The 21,149-nt window shown below is 44.3% G+C and overlaps 1 protein-coding gene and 1 long non-coding RNA gene across 8 annotated transcripts in view; one reads left to right on the top strand and one right to left on the bottom strand.

Moving 5' to 3' along the window:
• The window catches only part of LOC148844222 (glutamate receptor 2.7-like), a 55,186-nt gene extending 41,804 nt beyond the window's left edge, over positions 1-13,382 (top strand). For 6 of the 7 annotated variants that reach the window (XM_088956747.1, XM_088956750.1, XM_088956745.1 and 3 more), the window contains 2 exons: positions 10,737-11,128; positions 11,219-13,382. In XM_088956747.1, coding sequence (XP_088812873.1) covers positions 10,737-11,128; positions 11,219-11,575 — 749 coding nt within the window. In that variant the 3' untranslated portion in view covers positions 11,576-13,382. The remainder of the gene's footprint in view (positions 1-10,736; positions 11,129-11,218) is intronic. The other variant, XM_088956751.1, reaches the window with a different exon arrangement.
• LOC148844223 (uncharacterized) lies at positions 11,853-13,643 on the bottom strand. Its single transcript, XR_016102881.1, has 2 exons — positions 13,139-13,643; positions 11,853-12,651 (listed from the first exon to the last, which is right to left on the bottom strand). It is a non-coding gene; the product is annotated as an uncharacterized LOC148844223 (long non-coding RNA).
• Positions 13,644-21,149: the final 7,506 nt, after the last annotated feature.

The raw sequence follows: 21,149 nt of genomic DNA on the forward strand, positions 1-21,149 counted from the left end.
TATCCTTGGACACTTCGATTTGATCAAATTGTCTCTGTATCGGATTGTCGAGGGAGGCTATAATGTAGCACCGAGCAAGAGAATTCTTATCTTCCCATTCTTGATACTCTTTCCTACGTGCCTCAGAAGCCCTATCACTCGGATGATCCGGAGCAGGGTTCTTAGCAACCTTGTCCAATTTCTCAGACGTTAATACCAGCATGAGGTTACGGTACCGGTTAGCATAATTTGGGCCCTTAAGTTTGTTATCGTCCAACAACTTGGCGAATTGTCCGTTTGCCATTTTTGATAAAAGGCAAGGCAGATTATTAGTCCGCGACCTAAATTGATTCATGAGTACCTCATAGATATGTCTTTTAATCTATGTTCCATTTCTATTTTGGGCATCTCTGAGATTTCCTTCCTATCTCAGTGACAGAGACTGAGAAATATGTCTCTGGAAATGTGGGAAATCACATACAGTGCATGGAACCAACTGTTTCAGCTGCATAACCCCACTACCTTCTGTGAAGGATCATATCCACTCATCTAATGAGCTTTCCCTTTGTCCTCTGTCAGACAAGGTTCATTACCATTTTAGGTTAAACCTTTCTGTCCAGTAAGTGCTTACCCACCATATTCGTAAACGCCAAGGTACCGTGAGAGAGTCTTCCATTTTAGGATAGGCCCCTCCCACATCGGTCTATGACGCCCCTATCATCTTATGAAGCAATCAAACTGATTGCATTAGCAGATGGATAGCCCAATTTTATGGTGCATCTCCACCCACCAATACAACCAACCTTCATACTAATGATGGAAGGCCTTTAGAGAGTTCATCATATGAATCTCATGCACTTATATTTTCAAGAGGGAACGAATAATTACGCCCTAGATTTATTTAGGTCAAACCAAAGTGGCTTCCATTGACTTTCATAAAGCCAAATTTAGATTGGCCCTAAACGGCTAGGATTTTACACGGTTCATTTTGGAGAGGAAACTGGTGTGGGGCCCACCACGTAGGGAGATCATCCAATGATCTTAAGGACACCGTGGCAATGATGTGCATTCAGCCATGGTGTGCGAAAGAGCCACTATCGTATCAGCATGGTCCAAGTGCTTGTGACCCATGTTCGTAGCACATCACATATCCATACATCACATGCATGAAATCCATAATTGATTCAATCAATTAATTAACTGTAAAACCCATAAATAGAGTCCATTTAATTCCATAATATTATTTGTTGAGTGGCCTGGTTTTGTTTTAGTTTGTTTTTATTTAGTTAGGAAGTTGTTGGGCCTAGGCCCATTAGTTTATATTTTTTAAAGTTGTGACTATTCAGTTTTAGTAGTCGCCCTACTAAGGGCATCCTTGTAATATCTCATCTTTAAGTTAAATATAAATATAATGAGAGGTAGGCGGCTAGGGTTAACTTTTCTCACAATCCTGGCTGACCTCCTACTCTTTTCTTCTCCTTCCTTCTCTACTGCTGAAATCTCCACCTTCCCCCTCTTTCTTTCACAAGAAGCTTTGACTGAATCCGCAAATAGTGATTTCTACTTGGTATCAGAGCAGGCCGAAGGTTCTTGAAGTTGTTCTCTCATGCAGCCCTAGATCGGACGACTGCATGGTGATTTAAGAGGCTGATCGAAGCTCTCAGGTAAGCCTAGTTTTTGGATTTTCTTGATGGATCTGTGTGCCCTGTAGTTGGTCTAGGGTTTCTCATCAGAATCAGGAAAAACTGGAGAAAGGGGAAGAGTCCTATTTTTGTTGGACTCTTCATTTTTTACCTAGGAAGTGGTGCCCTAATTTTTTAGGGTTCCTTGGAGTTTTTTGTAAGGGGCGGTTCAAGTCCTACCTAGTTTGGAGGCTTCTAGGGAGGGCGGCTGCCTCTTCTCTCTCTTCTCTCATCCCACAGAAAAGGAATCTTTTGTGGGAAGAAAGTCCAGGACACCAAGAAAGTGTTGTTGGTTCCAAAAGGTGTTTTGTTTGATCTTGATGCAAATTTTAGTTATTTTCTTTACCTTTTTTGAGAAGCATGGAGGGCCACAGAGTTGAAAATAAGCCCGGGAGTGAAATTGGACCAATGGGAGGAGGTGCTGGAGACCCCTTTGGGGCTGGGACCGTTACTACAGTTAGGTTGGATGGTGCAAATTACTTGGAATGGTCACAATCTGCAAAGATGGCCATTGGAGCTCGTGGGAAATTAGGGTATATCACTGGTGAAGAGGTGAAACCCGAAACTAGCAACTCCCGGTGGGTGCAGGAGAATTATATGGTGATGACTTGGTTGTGTAATTCCATGTTGCCACATATAAGTAAAAATTTTTTATGGGCAAATACAGCTAAGGAGATATGAGATGGGGTTGCAGAAACCTATTCATAGAGGGAGAATGTTGCTAGGGCTTATCAACTGAGAAATCAGATTATTGCTACAAGACAGGGAGATAGATCTGTTGCAGCTTATTTTTCTGTCCTTAAAACCCTGTGGCTGGAGATTGACCATTTAGAGACATTTGCTTGGGAAACCACTAAGGATGCAGCTACCTATCAGAAACATCTAGAGAAGTATAGGGTGTTTGAATTCCTTGTTGGCCTTAGTCTTGAGTATGATATTGCACGACAACATCTTCTTTCCAGGGATAGTGTCACTCTCTCCCAAGCATATGCCTTTGTGTCAGGGGAGGAGTGCAGGAGGGATGTGATGATGAAAAATCTCATTTCTGATCAGTCTGCTATGGCAAGTGTTGTGAAACCTAAACAAAGTGGCAGTGAAATCAAGAAAGAAGACAAAAAAGATATGATCTATGACTACTATAAGAAGCCTAAACATACAAGAGATACTTGCTGGAAGCTTCACCCACATCTTGTGCCGAGTAGATTGAAAAATAAGAAGGGCAATGCACACATGGTAGTTACTGGTGACACTCCAGCCCCTCCTACTACAACTGCTTTGGAGTCTGTTGCAACTACTGCAGTAAGGACCGAACTTGAGAGGTATGGGCTACTTCTGAACCAACGGGATACAGCCAGTTCCAGTTCAGCCGCAAGCGGACAACAAGGTACAGGTGGCACTGGTGGAGTCCACTCTACCTCCTTTGCTCACATAGGTAGTTCACACGCCACTGCAAATTATGTTTCCACTTCAGGTAAGGAGGGACCTCCTTGGATTATAGATTCTGGAGCATCAAAGCACATGACCCATAGCTCCACTATTTTTTCTTCTTACCTGCTCTGTTCTGGCAGAGACAGGGTCTCCACAGCTGATGGATCCCATGTTCCTATTGCTGGGAAGGGATCTGTCAAGATTAGTGATTCTATTTGTCTACCCTCTGTCCTTCATGTTCCTAGATTGAGTACTAATTTGTTATTTGTTAGTAGTTTGACTAAGAACCTGAACTGCTCAGTATTTTTTTCTCCTGGACGTTGTATTTTGCAGGGTCTAGATTCAAAGAGGACGATTGGGAGTGGTCGTGAAGTGAATGAAATCTACCTCCTGGATGTACTTCCTCCTCATCAGAGTCATCATGTCAGTAGGGATAGTGAGTCAAGATCTGTGAGTCAAATTATGCTTTGGCATAACCGTTTGGGTCATTTACCTTTTTCTTCGTTGAGTTCTTTGTTCCCAAAACTTTTTGAGTCTGTTAGTCTGTAAAGTCTAGAGTGTGAAGGTTGTCAACTTGGAAAGCATTGTAGACATTCATTTATACCTAGTAATAAAAGATGTTCTTTTTATTTTGATGTTATTCATTCGGATGTGTGGGGCCCTTACCATGTTCCTTCTATGGGAGGCTATCGCTATTTTTTTTTATTTGTGGATGATTTCTCTCGATACTCTTGGATTTACCTGATGAAATCCCGCGATGAGGTACCATCCTTGGTGAGGCAATTTCATCAGATGGTACTAACACAGTTTGGAACAAGAATAAAGGTGTTCAGATCTGACAATGCCAGAGAATATTTTGAAAGACCTCTTGCCTCATATCTGTTAGAATATGGTGTTGTCCATCAGAGCAGTTGCCCCTACAGTCCACAGCAGAATGGTGTTGTAGAAAGGAAGAACAGACACATTGTTGAGACCGCAAGAAGCATGATGATCACATCTATAGTTCCGGTTCGGTTTTGGGGTGATGCAGTTCTCACAACAGCACTCCATTCAGTCTTCTTTTTCCTCAGGGGGATATGTTTCATATTCCTCTCAGGGTGTTTGGGTGTGTAGAGAATCAGAAAGGGTACTACTGCTATATCCAGTCTCTGGGAGCCGATATGTTACCATGGATGTCACCTTTTTTGAATCCACGTACTTCTTCTCAAAGAATCATTCTCAGGAGGAGTGTTTTAGGGAAGTAAGTTAGCAATATATTCCTCTCCCAGTTCCAGTCCCTGTGTCTACTCCTGTGCTTGACCACCACCCTGTGGCACCTACCTTGCCACCTCCTTTGCATTTTGTTTCTCAGCATTACTCATGACAGAGACTTCACAAGGCGGTTGATTCCACTACAGCAGAACTCACACCACTTCCTGTCGATCCCTTGGAGACTCCAGATTCGGCTCAACTGGATTCAGGTATTCCTCTTGGTCCCGCTACTATTTCAGTTTCCATTGATCCTATTAACTCTGTTACAAATAATCTTGATCTTCCTATTGCTCTCAAAAAAGGGAAGAGAAAGTGTACTGCTCATTGTATTTCACAGTACTTATCCTACAGTGGACTTTCTCCTTCCTACCGTGTTTTTTTCTCCTCTCTTGATTCAGTGTCTATACCCAAGGGTGTTAGTGAGGCTCTCTCCAAACCTGAGTGGAAGACAACTATGCAGGAAGAGATGGAAGCTTTGATTAAAAATCAGACATGGGACATTGTGGACCTACCAGAAGGCAAAGAGACAGTTGGATGCAGATAGGTTTACACAGAAAATATAAGGCAGACGGAAGTATAGAAAGGTATAAGGCAAGACTTGTTGCAAAAGGGTACACACAGACCTATGGAATTGATTACTTAGAGACCTTTGCGCCAGTTGCAAAGATGACCTCCGTTCGGATACTTATTTCTCTTGTTGCCTCATACTCTTGGCCCTTGTTTCAACTGGATGTGAAGAATGCTTTCCTAAATGGGGATCTACAAGAAGAAGTGTATATGGATCTTCCTGCTGGTAAGGGAAAGGTATGCAAGCTTAAGAAGTCACTCTATGGTTTGAAGCAATCTCCTAGAGCATGGTTTGACAGATTCAGAAAGGCATTGATTGCTTTTGGATACACTCAGACTCAATCTGATCACACTTTGTTTGTGAAGTGTAGGGGATCTTTGGTGTCAGTCCTAATTGTTTATGTGGATGATATTGTTGTCACTGGGAATGACCTGAGTGAGATTGATAGTCTGAAAAGGAACCTTGGAACAAAGGAAGTATGTCTTGGACCTTCTTCAAGAGACAGGGAAGCTTGGAACAAAGGCAATTAGCACCCTTATTGATTAGAACCATAAAATCAATGCATCCGAAGGTGAACCAATAAAGAACATTGGGAGATATCAGATACTTGTGGGTCGTCTGCTATACTTGTGTATGACAACACCAGACATCTCCTATGCAGTGAGTGTAGTAAGTCAATACATGCATGCTCCACGAGTCTAGCATTGGGAGGCAGTTGACAGGATTCTTGCTTATCTGAAGGGACACCCGGGCAGAGGCATATTGTTCACTAATCATGGATAGTTGAAACTAGAGGCTTATACAGATGCAGATTGGGAAGGATGCCTTGATGACAAGAGATCAACTTCAAGAGTGTGCACCCTAGTTGGGGGTAACCTAGTCTCATGGAAGAATAAGAAACAAACAGTAGTGGCAAGATCAAGTGCTGAAGCCGAATACAGGGCCATGGCACATGGAGTTTCAGAACTTCTCTGGATCCATTCTCTGTTAGAAGAAATTGGTGTACGGGCAGAAGAACCCATGATGCTATACTGTGATAACCAGGCAGCAATTAATATTGCCCATAACCCAGTTCAGCATGACCGAACTAAGCACATTGAAGTGGATAGACATTTTATTAGAGAAATGGTAACTTCTTGAGAAGTTTGTCTTCCATACATTGCTTCTGATCTGCAGCTTGCCGATGTTCTCACAAAAGGTGTTGCAAAGAACAAACTGGAGCATAATCTACGCAAGTTGGGAATGTGTGACATTTACTCCCAACTTGAGGGGGAGTGTTGAGTGGCCCAGTTTTGTTTTAGTTTTTTTTTTATTTAGTTAGGAAGTTGTTGGGCCTAGCCCCATTAGTAGCCGCCTTACTAAGGGCATCCTTGTAATATCTCATCTTTAAGTTAAATATAAATATAATGAGAGGTAGGCGGCTAGGGTTAACTTTTCTCGCAACCCTAGTTGACCTCCTACTCTTTTCTTCTTCTCCTTCCTTCTCTACTGCTGAAATCTTCACCTTCCCCCTCTTTCTTTCACAAGAAGCTTGACTGAATCAGCAAATAGTGATTTCTACTTTATCAATTAATATTATCTAGGTATATGGGCTGAACTGCAAAGTGCAGTTTGGCCCATATAGCATTTATGCTGAATTGGGCTAAAGCAGTTTTAACAGATTAAAATTGGGTTTTATAGATATGGGCTGAATTGCGTCTTGCAATTAACCATCAATCCCTCGACCCATGAAGGAAATTATAGGGTTGAGAACAGCCCCCATCACATAGGGTGCATGGAGCCAATTGTTTCAGCTGCATAACCCCACCACCTTTCTGTGAAGGATCATATCCACTCATCATATGAGTTTTCCCTTTGGCCTCTGTCAGACAAGGTTCAGAGCCGTTTTTAGGTAAACCTTTCTGTCCAATGAGTGCTTACCCGCCATATTCGTGAACGCCAAGGTACTGTGAGAGAGTTCCCATTTTCTGGTGAAGCCTCTCCCACATCGGTCTATGACGCCCCTATCATCTTATGAAACACTCAGACAAGCCCAACAGCAAATGGATAGCCCATTTTCTGGTGTGTTTCCTCATTACTGAATGACCCATCCTCATGCTAATGATGGAAGGCCTTTAGAGAGTTCATCATATGAATCTCCCTATCACATGCACTCATATTAGCTGGAGGGAACAGTTAATTATGCCCTAGTTCTTATTTTAGGTCAAACCAAAATGGCTCTCACTGACTTTCATAAAGCCAGATTTTGATGGGCCTAAAACGGCTAGGGTTCCGCACGTAACCTCTTGATGAGGCATGGGGCCCACCACTGAGGGAGGTCATCCAATGACCAAAAGGGACACTATGGCAATGATGTGCATTCAGCCATGGTGTGCGCAAGAGCCACTGTCGATTCAGCATGAGCCAAGTACTTATGGCCCATGTACGCAGCACAACACACATCCATACATCACATGCAGGGATGAATTGATCCAATCAATTAACCATCTGTAAAGCCCATTTGAAGCCCATTTTAAATCCATAATATTAACCATTAATATTATCTAGGTATATGGGCCGAATGGTTCAACCCATATAGCTTTAAATGTTAAGTGGGCTTTTAGCAGTATTAACCTTTTAAAACTGGGCCTTTACAGGTTGGGCCGAATTAACCATTTAATTAAACACCAATCCTTAGGCCCATTAGTGGGAAAATTAGGGCTGACTTTCAGCCTTGATTAAACCCTAGATTCGGTTCAAACTATTTGAACCAATCTTTGATCGAATGGGTCTAGGGTTTGATCTTTAATTAAATCTTTAATTCAAGAAAATAATCTGAAATTAAATACTGATAAAAGAAAAACAAGAATCAGTCAATCAGGGCTGTTCGCACAATCCATACTGCAAAACAGAGGTTAGATCACAGAATGCAGTTTCACAAACTGCAAATCGTAGATAGCGATTCTCCCATCTACGAAATCTCCTTCTCTGCGAAATCTCCTTTTCTGTGCCGCCATCTTCGATCCAAAATAAAATAAATAGAAATCCTATTTCTATTAATAATTACATCAGATCGAATACCTATACATTGAGTCTAGTAAATAAAAAAAAAATTATTTACAGACCAAAAATAATTCAAGAACTGCAAAATCGCAGGTTCCCTGCGCAAACCAAGAATTCGATCTCCTCTTGTACGAACATCCCATAAATCAAGAAAATCATAAAGAACAATTCTAAATAATAATCAGATTTATGTAAAATTAATTTCAGATTATTCGCCCATTAATTTTGGGAACAAATTTCCCAAAACCCATATCTGCGCAAATCGGATAGAACACCTTCTGCCCATTTGCGCAAGTTCAGATCTGAAACAAACTGGTTCAAGATTTGAACTTAGCTCTGATACCACTGAAGGGATGAGAGATCCATCGTATGGACGCCCAAAGATTGCGGAATAAGGGGGTGAATTTCAAAAATTTCTCTTGCATTCCCTATTTTAGAAAATCATATTTTCAATGCTCATTCTTGAACCATAAACTAAACCAGATCTGAACCAAAAGGAGTAGGAGAGGATTATACATGATACGGAGAAATAGTATCTCCCAACAAAGGTGTTTACGCCCAAGGAAGGATCCAAAGATTGCTCCCACTGAAGATGGCGCAGTGCAGGATGAAGCAGAATCTGCAGTGTTCTTCTCCAAGAACTCTGTCCTTTGCAAGAATCAGTAGGGTGGCACGTGAGCACAGCTTCTTATCAATCATTTATCAAAGAACTGATACCAAGATCAAATCTTGACTTCTCCCACAACTGGAGATTGAACTGGCAAACAGGGCGGTAAGAACAGGGAGGCGGCAAGAGAGTATTCGCAGGGTGCAGAATTCTTTTTTCTTGATTTTAGTACTAAAGAAAATCTGATGTATTCTAAAGGTTGCCGCCCCCTCCTTCTTTTGTTAACCTAAAAAGATCAGTTCCTAATCTCATTAGGAGCTGCTTATCCAAATCATATTTGGATCAGCCTTCTCTTCAGGTGATAAGGATAAACCCTTATCTTATCTACATATTAGATTAGCTTTCTCCTAATCTCATTAGGAGGTTTCTAGATCTGAATCACATTCAAATCTGGACTCTCTGAGTGGATAGGGTCAAGACCCTATCCTATCTGCTAATCCATCTCAGAATTTGCCCCATTATTAACTAAATAAACAGCCTAGTTCGAAATGGGCTTTAGGCCCATTAAGCTTATGTACTTAACCTTCCTAACTGCTGCCCAGTTGGGCTTCCTTGTATGGCGTGGGACCCAAGCATTGATCTACATATCAGCCACATGGGCTCGGCTCAGCCTTTATTACGAGGCCTGGCCGAACACACTGTTAAGGACAGTGCACCCCCTTAAAACCCATCAAATGGGCTCTATGGGCCCAACACTTACCTTAAGTGGTCCCTGGGCCAAACCACCTTGTAACACCCAGGGACTATGGGCAGATGCAAGATTAGCCCATCAGCCCATAATGATCATACACTTCCCGACAAGAGAGGACCTCTCCCTCGGCTGCAAGGAACAGTGTTGCACTCTCTACTTATATGGATCCCGGGAATTAAAACCTTCATGCAAACATTTGAGAAACCATAATATATATACTTTTATATCTTATATAAAATATACTTTGCAAAACAAATCTCAACGGTTGAAATCGGCTGCCGGCAGTCTTGGTTTCCATCAGTGAGAGTGCATCCCCGATCATTACCTTTGTCCGACAAAGGGGCTGATCCTGTCACTATGATTATCCACTCAGATGAATTCTCGGATTGTCCCAACATACCCAGGTTTTGACCCCCGCTAAGGATCTCACTGATTGGTACATCAAAGACAGCCCAATCCGACACCTAGTGTAGTATCATAATCGAGTCTAGGGGTCGAGTGTAACTTTCCAGTTTTGCCCATCAATCTCCAAGGTTCAGTACAATACTGGAAATCTGGTCCAGTTCATAGATTCAATTAATCCTACACTGTATGTGCCTAGGGTCTCACCCTAGCAGCTGAGACAGGCCACCCCAACCGACTTGGTGGCACCACAGTGTCGGCTTTGTCAAGATAGGTCTCCCCAGATCGACCCACTGGCTGTGAACATTCTAAACTAACACGAGTCTCATTAAGTGTCCAGTTTAAGGGTATTACACAGAAACATACCAAGGGAACATGAATCAAATATGCACTTTTATTCATTTACAATAAACTCATAAAGTATATCATTCTGATTGAAGCTAAAGGCATACAAAACTGTCTAACATATACAAATGAATAATAGCTATGACAAGCATTAATGTTATTTAAGTGAAGTGATAAGCTAATTGCTTTAAACTTAGATGATCATCATTCACTTGGATCATCTGTTTTGCTTGCATGATACTAATTCAACATCACATTTGTCTACCTGATTGTTGGAATAGCAATATTTACTAGAGATAACAACCAAGACAATATAGCTGGTTAGTTTCATTTAATGCTTATGATGCATGAATAAACCCCATAAATTATATGGAGAGGAATTAGAGTTCTGAAATTTAAGTAGAAAATTCTGCATCAAGTGTTATAACATAGATTGTTGGTTAAGATCCATCTGAATCCAATTACATATTCACTTAGATGATTGTAAAATGTGATCAACTTATAAGGGCTTTACAGATTATGTTCCTGAATTTTCTATGTACATTGAAGCGCCGAAAACTGGCATGTGATTTATCTTATCCATTTTATTCGTAACTGTTTTATGCTTTAATTGCTACCGTGTGTCACAGGTTCAATAATGTACTTAACCATGAACTTTCATAATTCTCATGCTGGTTACAGGAGAGAAATTAGTGAACAATTTGTCAAAGATTGTGACCATCACATGGTTATTTGTGGTGCTCATACTAACACAAAGCTACGCTGCAAGTTTGTCGTCAACATTGACCGTTCAACGACTTCAACCTGTCCTTAACTTGAATGGAAGACAGATTGGATACCATGAAGGCTCCTCGTTGGGACAGTCTTTGCAGAACAACTTCGGTCTGAATAAATCAAATTTGAGGTCTTACAAGACTAGCAAAGAATATGCAGAGGCCTTATCAAGGGGAAGTAAACATGGAGGTGTTGATTTCATTTTCGATGAGCTGCCTTACATTAAAATCCTCCTTGCAAAGTACTGTAGTAAATTTGCCATTGTTGGACCCACTGCAGATAGTGAAGGATTCGGCTTTGTTCGTCTCTCTCTCTCTCTCTCTCTCTCTCTCTCTCGTGGGTATTAGCTTCATTCCGGTTTCTTATTTGTTACAAACTTACTTTTGCAGGTCTTCCAGAAAGGTTCTCCTCTTGTGAAAGATGTATCAACGGCAATTATACGACTAAGAGAAGCTTCCCAAATAACAGATATGAAGAACAAATGGTTCAAGCAAAATATTTCGTGCCAATACCTGGACGAACCCAGCACCCAATATAGTCTAACACTTGACAGATTCCGGGGCCTCTTCCTCCTTGCAGGAGTTGTATCAACGTCTTCTCTCATCATATTCTTAGGTTCTTTCCTCCATGAATATTACCATATGTTCACATATGCTGGCTCTAAGGTTCCTACATGGCAAAGACTGGTTGACATGTTTAAATACTTTGACCAGAAAAGAACCTCTTCAAACAACGGGGTCCAATAAACATCTTAGGGGCTACAAATATCATATCAGAGTCAGAGTTGTTAACGTTCCATGAAAGAATGGAGGGATTATTCATTTACTCAAAAAGTATCAGTGTGGTAATCCTTTTCTTTCTTCATCTCTAGAGGCTGTATGTCAGGAATGTACAAGGAAAATGCCAGCAGCACTAAAACCCTAGATCTTGATCGTTTGCAAAAGATTTACATACACATTCCATCGTTGTCTCAGTTCATTATCAAAAATCATTATTGTCTCCATAATAGAGACTTTGAAGTTACAAAAATGCTCTTACTACTTGTTAGAAAATCTTTTAATATAACCAAAATGTCATATTTGCCCTTTTAGACATCATTCAATCATATTGAATTTACAAAATTAAATTAGGGTAAATTACAAAGACCCTCCCCCCTTATTATTGGGGTCTGTGACAAAGACCCCCCTTCTACTTTGTTTTGCAACAAAGACCCCCCTGTACTATCCCCTTCCGTTAACATTCAGTCCAAAAAGGCCGCTATAATATTTTTTAATTCCGATATTACGTTTGTAATAATCATTCAGACAATTAAGAAGAAAACTACTATTCATCTTCCCCGCAGCAATAGCAGTAATCCCCTTTACCTCAGATTCTTTCACATTTCTCTCTCCCCCAATTTCTCTTCTTCCCCTTCCCCTTTCTCTCTTCGTCTTTTTTCTTCCCACTTTCCTCTGTTTTCTGTTCCACTCGGCCATAGCCACCACAGCTTGTTGCAGCGGCTGAACCTGTTATTATCAGAAGATAAATCATTTTCTTTGTCATCACTTTCTACTGCATCCTTATCTCCTGCGCCATTGGAAGTTTGGTGTATAGAAAGATCTCTAGAGTCCTTTCCATCTTGGGGTTTGTATCTTATGATGACTTCTTCATGTCCACTTTCTCCCTTTGCCTTTAAAGTTGGAGGAAGGGGAGGATCTTTCTGTTCCAAATCCTTCTCAGAAGTTGATATGGAGCTTGCTTCACAGATTTGAACATTTGTTAACACTAAATGTAGGTTCTTCATAATAGGGGATTTCTCCGAGGTCCCACTTACTCTTCGGAACTGCAACACTGTTGTCAATGTAAGAAACTAAAAGAAGTACAAACGGAGTCTGTAGGAAGAGAGAACAGAATTTCGAGCCTTAACTTTGTTGTCAATATAAGAGACTAAAAGAAGAAGTAATAGAGGTTTAGTTTAACATTTAAGACCAGCATAAGAAGAACAATAGAAGCTTGGGTTAAAAACAAGGAGGTTGAAATTAATTTAGATTAGACAAAGTGAAAGCAACATAGGAGCAGATTTTAGTCAGAGGAGAAGGTGAATGATGGAACTTGTAGACATTTTAAGTTGCATGCAAACCAAATGACAGATCTGGAAATAGAAACAAATAAACAACCTAGACAGTGAAAAAGAAAACAAAATCGATCTAGGTAACAAACGGGGGAGATAAAAATGTCAGGTTACACAAAATTAACTGCCTAACCATTGAAATCCGCAGAACTGGAGCAAAAACCAAGCGGAATTCGTAGTAAAACGAAAAGAGATAGACCTATAACTCATCAACGCGCAAACAAAACCAGAAACGATTGTCCAGGCGTGATAGATCAGGTGCAATGAAATCCACAAACTTGGGGGCTTCGATGTTCTCATAGAATTCGTCATCGTCTTAATTGTTGTGGCGGACCACTGATAGGGGTTGTTGCTCCATCTTCTCGGACCTTCGCTCGGAAGTTGCGCAGGTGGAGAGTGTCAGAAAGGGGTAATGAGATCTGAGTTAAAGAAGAGATGTGTTCGTTCTTTCATTCACTCACTCGCACTGGTTTAAATACCCAATTTTCTAACTAGCCGTTGGAGGGGAGGGGGGACTTTTTGGGTAATATTTGGATTTTGGAGAGAAGTCGAGAACTAAATCTCGGTGGAGAAGAAGGAACGGAATTAGATGCTGCAACGAGCTGTGGCCGCTGTGGCCGAGAGGAACGGAAAACATAGGAAAGCAGGAAGAATAAAGAGGAGTGAAAGGGGAAGGGGAAGAAGTGAGATCAGGGGAGAGAGAGAGAGAAATGTGAAGGAATATGAGGTAGTGGGGATTATCACTGATGTGACGCAATCCGGCTGCTCCCTGGTGGAGATGATCTGGGTACCAGCAATTATGGGAACTGAGGAACCTGTAAGAGATGGATCAGAGAATCCGGGGTGGCTAACCCAGTGAGGTCACTCCGATGGTTAAGTTAGTGCTTAGTTATGAGCTTGAAGATGATATCAGATTATGAAAGAGCTAGAGAGAAGAGATTACGCATACCTTCGCCCCTAGGGGGTGAGGTCTTTATATACTGGAGTCCTTGCAGGTTTGGTGGAGTAGTTCCTGGATTCCCGTTGTGATGGGATCCATTTCCGTGTTAGCTAGGGATAATGCCACCAACCGGTAAGGTTGCCCATTTCCGTCTGAATCGAGGAGTGGGTGAGCGAATATAATCGTTACAAGGTATGATCCCGTAAGACGCGGGGTACGATGGTGAGATCCTTGGAATTACCATGCGGAAGTTGGTGAACATCACCTGAGCTCGTGTTCTTCAGACCCGACCTGTTGTGAATGCCGAAGTGCCTTAGTACCGAGGTGATCTTGCATCGAGGTAGGCTTGTCCCGAGGTGAACTCTTTCCGAGGTGGTCCAGCTATCCGGGCTCGATCTATAGCGGACCTGATGTCCCTATCCGGGCTCGAAGTAATTTTAGTTCGGGGTAACAGGGGACCCGAGGTTGCTTTGTAGCGAACTGAGTCCACATGTCGAACTGATCATGCTGAGTTATCACTTACGTCGAGTCATGCCCACGTGTCTCCCTGTTATGAGGTCGGGCCAAATTACCCTTCATCAATTGCCCCCCACTCCCCGAGCCAGGGGTCTTGTCCTGGTGCGGGGAGTTCACGATGCGACAAGTGGATTTGGCTCGAAATTCAGGTCGCTTTGTCGGATAGATCGTTGGTCAGACCAGTTTGGCTGCTCGGTTCAACTAAAGATAACCCAGGTTGTATGTGGTTTACGCGCGGACGTCACGCGATCTATAAATTCCGCAGACGCCAAAAAATGCGCTAAACTGATTTTGACCTCGAAGGTCGTGCAACCGGTTTTCTTAGGAGTCGTTAGATTGCTTTGATCTTGATCGTTGCTTCTTCGGTACAGTGGCTATAACTAGGGGGGACCCGAGACTTATTTTCTTCGCCAAAAGCTTACTAGCCTTCGATCTGAGGTCGTGCTTAGCTTCTTTAGCTCGGGTTTTCTAGTTCGTTGCTTCCTTCCACTTCGGTCTTTCTTCTTGGTGAGTCTTCTTTAGCTTTTCTTTTCAATTTGGTTCAGTTCGTTATCATGTCTTCCTTTAGTTTTGATAGTTTTTTAGATGAGGCCGAGGAAGGTACCTTGGCCCAAGTCGATAGCCGAAATGAGGCTACTTCGGGTCCAGAGGTAGTCCATGGCCCTCCCGAGGTGCAGTCACCCCGGGAGGTGCAAGAGGCCTCGGGTAACCCAGCATCCACTTCCCATCAAGGTCGGGTGCCGAACAACTTTGGCCCTTCAACGATGACCTTGGATAGGCTCCGGGCTTTAGTGTATCAATACAACCTCCCGAGCGAGCTTTCCTATAGCCTCCCTGTAGGTAACTTCCCTTGGGAGCACGATCACAATGAGATCGTGATTTTTGAAGAGCAACTCGCAGTTGGTCTTCGTTTACCTTTGCACCCTTTAATAATAGAGGTCTTGAAGTTTTTCAATATTACCATAGACCAGCTACACTCGAACTCCATACGTAACGTAGTAGGGACCATTTCACTTTTCCATGATTATTGTCTGCCCCTCGACCTCGATACCTTTTCTTCAATCCTGTCCATCAAGAAGAACGCTTCTTGTGTCCCTCCCGAGCATAGGCAGACCTACTATCTGTCTCCTCGTCCGGGCTACAAGCTTTTACACGAACTACCCAATAGGATCCCGGCCTGGAAGCGGGGTTACTTCGTGGTCCGCAGTCCCGAGGGGTGGCCTTTTCCAACCCATTGGAGGGCGGCCATTCAGGATTCCGGTGTTAGCCTGGACCTGAAGACAAGGGAGACGCTCTAGTCTTGGGCGGAGCTCGGCCTCAACTTCGCGGACTACATCGCCAAAGATAAGCTCGTGCAGGCCGACTTGAGTCCTGGTAGGTCGTCTTGGTTTAGAGTTAGCACTTCATTTTTGATAGTCTTGGCATTTTACTCCTGATAATGTCACTAACGCCACGTTTTTGTTGCAGCTCCCATGCAGCTTAGTGTGGACAAACTTCTTGGGTGGATGAAAGGGAAGAAGAAGCGAGCTTCAAAAAGAGCTCGCACTGAGTCTCCGCAGCCCGCCGTCCCTGAGCCCGAACAGCCTTCTGCTACGCCTCCAGTAATTGACTTGATTGAGGAGGAATCGGGGAAGACCCCGCCTCGCGCGCTTGAGGCGTCTTCGGAGCCCACTCCTGCAACAGCTGGTTCTTCGAGCAGTGAGGAGGCGGTTCGGAGTATCCTAACTCTGAAATATAGCCTCCTCAAGAGAAAAGGTGCAGTGTACGCCGAGGAGGTTACGAGTTGGGCTGAATTATCTGTCGCTCAGCTTGGATCTCGGGCGGCTACCCACTGCATGGTGGTAAGTCTTGTTTTATTTCTTAAGTTTTGTACTTGTAACTTTGCTGTCACTAACTTATGTTCTTTTGGCAGGTGAACTCCGTCGTGCATGCCCTGACGTAGCAGTTTGAGCTGCACTTGAAGTGGGCTCTAGCAACTGAGTGCTCGTCACACGAGGCCCATATCGAGCTAAATTTAGCTCGTAACAAGATCAATCAGTTGGAGAACGATGCACGGGCTCAGAAAGAGCTTATTTCGGTGCTGATGTTGGAGAAGGCGGAGCTGAAGCACAAAGTGGAGGACCTTGAGGCCTTTGTCAAGGAGCGAACTGAGATTCTCCTTAAGGCCATGGAGGAAGCCAAAGTCAAGGCAAATGAAGAGTATAAGAGCTCGGAGGAGTTCGAAGGAGAGCTAATCGAGGCCAGGTCGGAGGGCTATCGCAAAGGCTTCAAGCTCAGTAGGTGGCTAACCAGGCGCAAGTTCCTGTAGCTCGATTTGAGTGCCATCACCACATCGCAGATTACAAAAGAGATGGCCCTTGAAGCGGCTGGAGACCCGGACTCCGAAGTGGAGAGCGACGAAGAGCTACTTGATATCGAGGAGGCCGAGGCTAATGACAATGTTGGTTCTTCTGCCGAGGCTTCGGGCAAGGGCGATGGGCACCCGGAGTAGTTCTTTCTTTCAAATTGTATTCTGAGCCTGCAAGCTCAGTATCTTTCTCTTCTTTTTCTCCCCCTTTTTTAATGAACTCTTTATTAATAAAATATACTTTTTGCTAAATACTGTGCAATTATCTTTTCTAACTGAAACAACGGATGTATGGGTTACCCCGAACTGTCAAGCTATCGAGCTAGATAACGAGTAAGGGTAACCAAATTGGAGATTTTTCCAAGTGGTTGTCACCCCGAGCTATTTGCTAGGGCTATTAGTAGGGACGACTTTGGTGAGCAACATCATAGGGTATATACCCGATCTATTCGCGCACGGACTACTTATTTTAAATGTTGGTTCCCTGATGGGCCCGACCTGTTGTTTTATGCCAAGGTGGATTAGACATCGTAAGGCTCATACCCGAGCTGTCTTACGCCTTAGGCATTAAAAGTACTTTGCCTATGCCAAAGAGGCGACTAGGTCTTATATGTCCATGCCGAGGAGGCGACTGGAAGTAGTTCGCCCATGCCGAAGAGGTGGTTGGGTCTTATGTGGTTCCAAGGTCTTTTGTTAGCTTGGCACTTTAGCCCTTAGGCTCTGGGAGCGACTCACAGTCCACTCTCCTTTAGATTTTGCCCATGCCGAAGAGGTGACTGGGACTTTGTTATAGTGTCGAGGTCTGTTATCAGCTCGGCATTTTAGTCCTTGGACTTCTGGGAGTGACTCGTAGTCCTCTCTCTAGTTCGGCAATCATAGGTAGTATCGCCTTAGGTTGACGATGTTCCACGCCCGAGGTACTTTCTTTCCTTCTAAGGTTTCGAGCTCGTACGTACCTTCCCCAAGTACCCGCTTTACTCGGTAGGGACCTTCCCAGTTCGGTCTGGTCTTACCTACACCGGGCTCAGGCACCATAACTTTCCGAAGGACCAGGTCCCCGATACGGAAGTGCCGCTTCTTGACTCGGGCGTTATAGTACCGAGCCACTCTTTGCTGGTAGGCTATGGTCCGGATATATGTGAGGTCCCGTACTTCTTCCACCAGGTCAAGGTTGGTACGGAGCTCGTCATCGTTTGCCTCTTCGTCGTATCCCTCTAGACGTAATGTAGGCACCTTGATCTCGGCTGGGATTACTGCTTCCGTGCCATAGGTGAGGTTGAAGGGGGTTTCATGTGTGACGGTCTTGACGGTGGTTCGGTAAGCCCATAGTACACTGGGCAGCTCGTCTACCCATAGTCCCTTAGCTCGGGCTAAGCAAGCTTTTAGTCCACGGAGTATAGCTCTGTTTGTGACTTCTGCTTGCCCGTTTGCTTGAAAGTGTGCCACCAAAGTGAAATTCTGTTGTATCCCCATCTCGGCACACCAGTTTTGAAACTTGATATCTTTGAACTGCTTACGATTGTCAAAGATAAGTACCCGAGGTAGTCCGAAGCGGCATACTATACTCCTCCAAAAGAAGTTTTGTACATTTTGTGCTGTGATCGTTGCTAGGGGTTCCGCCTCCACCCACTTCGTGAAATAATCCACTGCTACCACCAAGAATCTCCTCTGTCCTGTCGCTGGCAGGAACGGTCCAAGAATGTCGATTCCCCACTGTGCAAAGGGCCATGGGCTAGTGAGGTACTTCAGGTTGACAGCAGGTTGGTGGTGGATGTTGGCGTGCCTTTGGCATTTATCGCACTTTTTGACAAGCTCGAGTGCGTCTTCCTTCATGTGGGCCAGTAGTACCCCTACCGTAGCGCTTTCTAGGCGAGTGCCCTACTCCCCAAGTGTCCGCCACACAGACCTTCATGAGTGTCACGAAGAACGAGCTCGGCCTCTAAGGGTCGCGAGCAGTGCAAGTAGGGGAGCGTGTAGGATCTCCTATACAGTTGTTCGTCTATTTGGACGTACTTGGTTACCTGGCACTCTACCCTTCTGGCCGCGTTGCGATCTACAGGGAGGGTCCCGTGAAGCAAGTAGCTCACGAGTGGGTCAATCCAGCTCGGCTCTGCTTGTGCAACAGGAGCGACCTCTTCTGCCCCCCCCCCCCCGAGAAAGTTGGGTCGAGGCAAGTTTTCTGTATACACGGTCCTCGGGATAGGGCATCGGCCTCAACGTTCTCGGACCTCGGAATCTGCTTGATGAAGTACAACTAGAAGCTACGTAGAACTTCCCTGGCTTTGGCTAAATAGGCAGCCATGGTGGGGTCGCGAGCTTCGTAATCGCTGATGACCTGATTGACCACGAGCTGGGAGTTGCTGCAAACGACGACATGTTTCGCTTGTACCTCGTTCGCTAGCGTAAGCCCGGCTATCAGTGCTTCGTACTCTACTTCGTTATTAAATGCCGCGAACTCGAACTGAAGTGCGTACTCCAGCTTCACCTCACTTGGCCCGTGTAGAATGACGTCGGCTCCGCTTCCATGTTGATTGGATGAGTCGTCTACATGGAGGATCCAGGGCTCCTCGTCCTAAGTTGGCCTTGCTCTAACCGAGACCGGTGCCGCATTGGTCGAAGCCTCTTCTTTGTGTTCGAGCTCAATCAATTCGGGGACTGCGGTGCCGAAGGTGCATTCTGCAACGAAGTCGGCCAAGGCTTGGGCCTTTATCGTTGTTCGAGGCTCGTACCAGATGTCGTACTCATTGAGTTCGATGACCCACTTTGTAGTCTGCCAGATACCTCGAGCATGAGTAAGATTTGCCTCAGAGGTTTGTTGGTGAGAACGACGATTGTGTGGGCTTGAAAGTACGGACGAAGCTTCCGAGCTGCTATGACCAGTGTGTACGCTAACTTCTCAATCTCTAGGTACCTTGTTTTTGCATCCTGCAAAACTTTACTAACATAGTAGATAGGTCGTTGGACCCGATCTACTTCCTTTATCAGTACCGAGCTGACCACCTCATCGCTCGCGGAGAGGTACAACTTCAAAACATCACCCTCCTCGGGTCGGGTCAGAACTGGGATACTAACTAGGTATTCTTCAGCTCGTTGAAGGCGAGCTGGCATTCTTTAGTCCATTCAAAGCCCTTACTTTTCTTTATTGCCTTGAAAAAAGGCAGGCAACGATCTGCCGACTTGGACATGAAGCGGCTCAGAGCAGCTATACAGCCATTCAGCCTCTGAACCTCTTTCAACTTGCGAGGTGGCTTCATATCCAGGATAGCCTTTATTTTATCGGGGTTCGCTTCGATGCCACGTCGGTTAACTATGTAACCCAGGAATTTACCCGAGGTGACACCGAAGGCACACTTGTTAGCGTTCAACTTTATATTATATTTACGTAGAATTTCAAAAACACAATGTAAATCATTTATCAAACAATTTGAAAATCGGGTTTTGACGACCATGTCGTCTACCTAGCATTCAACCTTATTGCCGATCAACGGCTCAAACAGTATGTTTACAAATCTTTGGAAGGTCACCCCGGCATTTTTTAGCCCAAAGGGCATGACCTTGTAACAGTATAGTCCTAGTTTGGTTATGAATGTTGTTTTTTCCTGGTCGGCAGTGTCCATTTTGATCTGGTTATAACCTAAGTATGCATCCAGAAAACTCAGCAACTCATGCCCTGAGGTCGCGTCCACTAGACGGTCGATTTTAGGGAGTGGGAAACAATCCTTCGAGCAAGCTCGATTCAGGTCGGTATAATCGACGCACATGCGCCATTTACCGTTGGCCTTTTTTACCAGAACGGGGTTAGCTACCCAGCTCGAGTAATGGACCTCCCTGATGAAATCAGTACGAGGAGTTTCCCAACCTCCTCATCGACTATCCTCCAACGCTCCGGGGTGAGGTTGTGTTTCTTCTGTCTAACTGGCCTGACTACAGGATCAGTATTTAGCTTATGAGTTATTATCTTTGCAACTATAACGGGCATTTCTGCCGTGGACCATGCGAATATATCTAAATTTTTAAGTAAAAAGCTTACTAATTGAGAACGGAGAGGCTCCTCAACTGACGCCCCGATCTAGTGGGTCCTGCCTAGATCTTCTTTTGAGGTCGGGATATGGACCATCTCTTCGGTTGGTGTAGCTCGTTCCTCAGAATACTCCACGGGTCGCTCTAGCTCGACGTCGTCCGCCAGCTTGGCTTTTCCTTTGAGGGCAGCGACATAGCACTTGCGAGACTCGAGCTGGTCACCTCGCGCTACCTCTACTCTGAAGTCCGTGGGGAACTTCATAGCCAGGTAGTAGGTGGACACCACCGCACGAAATGCGTGGGTGATGGGCTGACCTATAATGGCATTGTACAGGGAGGGAGTCGTGGCCACCAAGATGGTGTGCTCAAACCTCGCAATATTGGGCT

The sequence above is a fragment of the Nelumbo lutea genome, chromosome 8 (assembly GCF_056320005.1).
Source record: "Nelumbo lutea isolate HS-2025 chromosome 8, American lotus-T2T, whole genome shotgun sequence".
Classification (NCBI taxonomy): Eukaryota; Viridiplantae; Streptophyta; class Magnoliopsida; order Proteales; family Nelumbonaceae; genus Nelumbo; species Nelumbo lutea.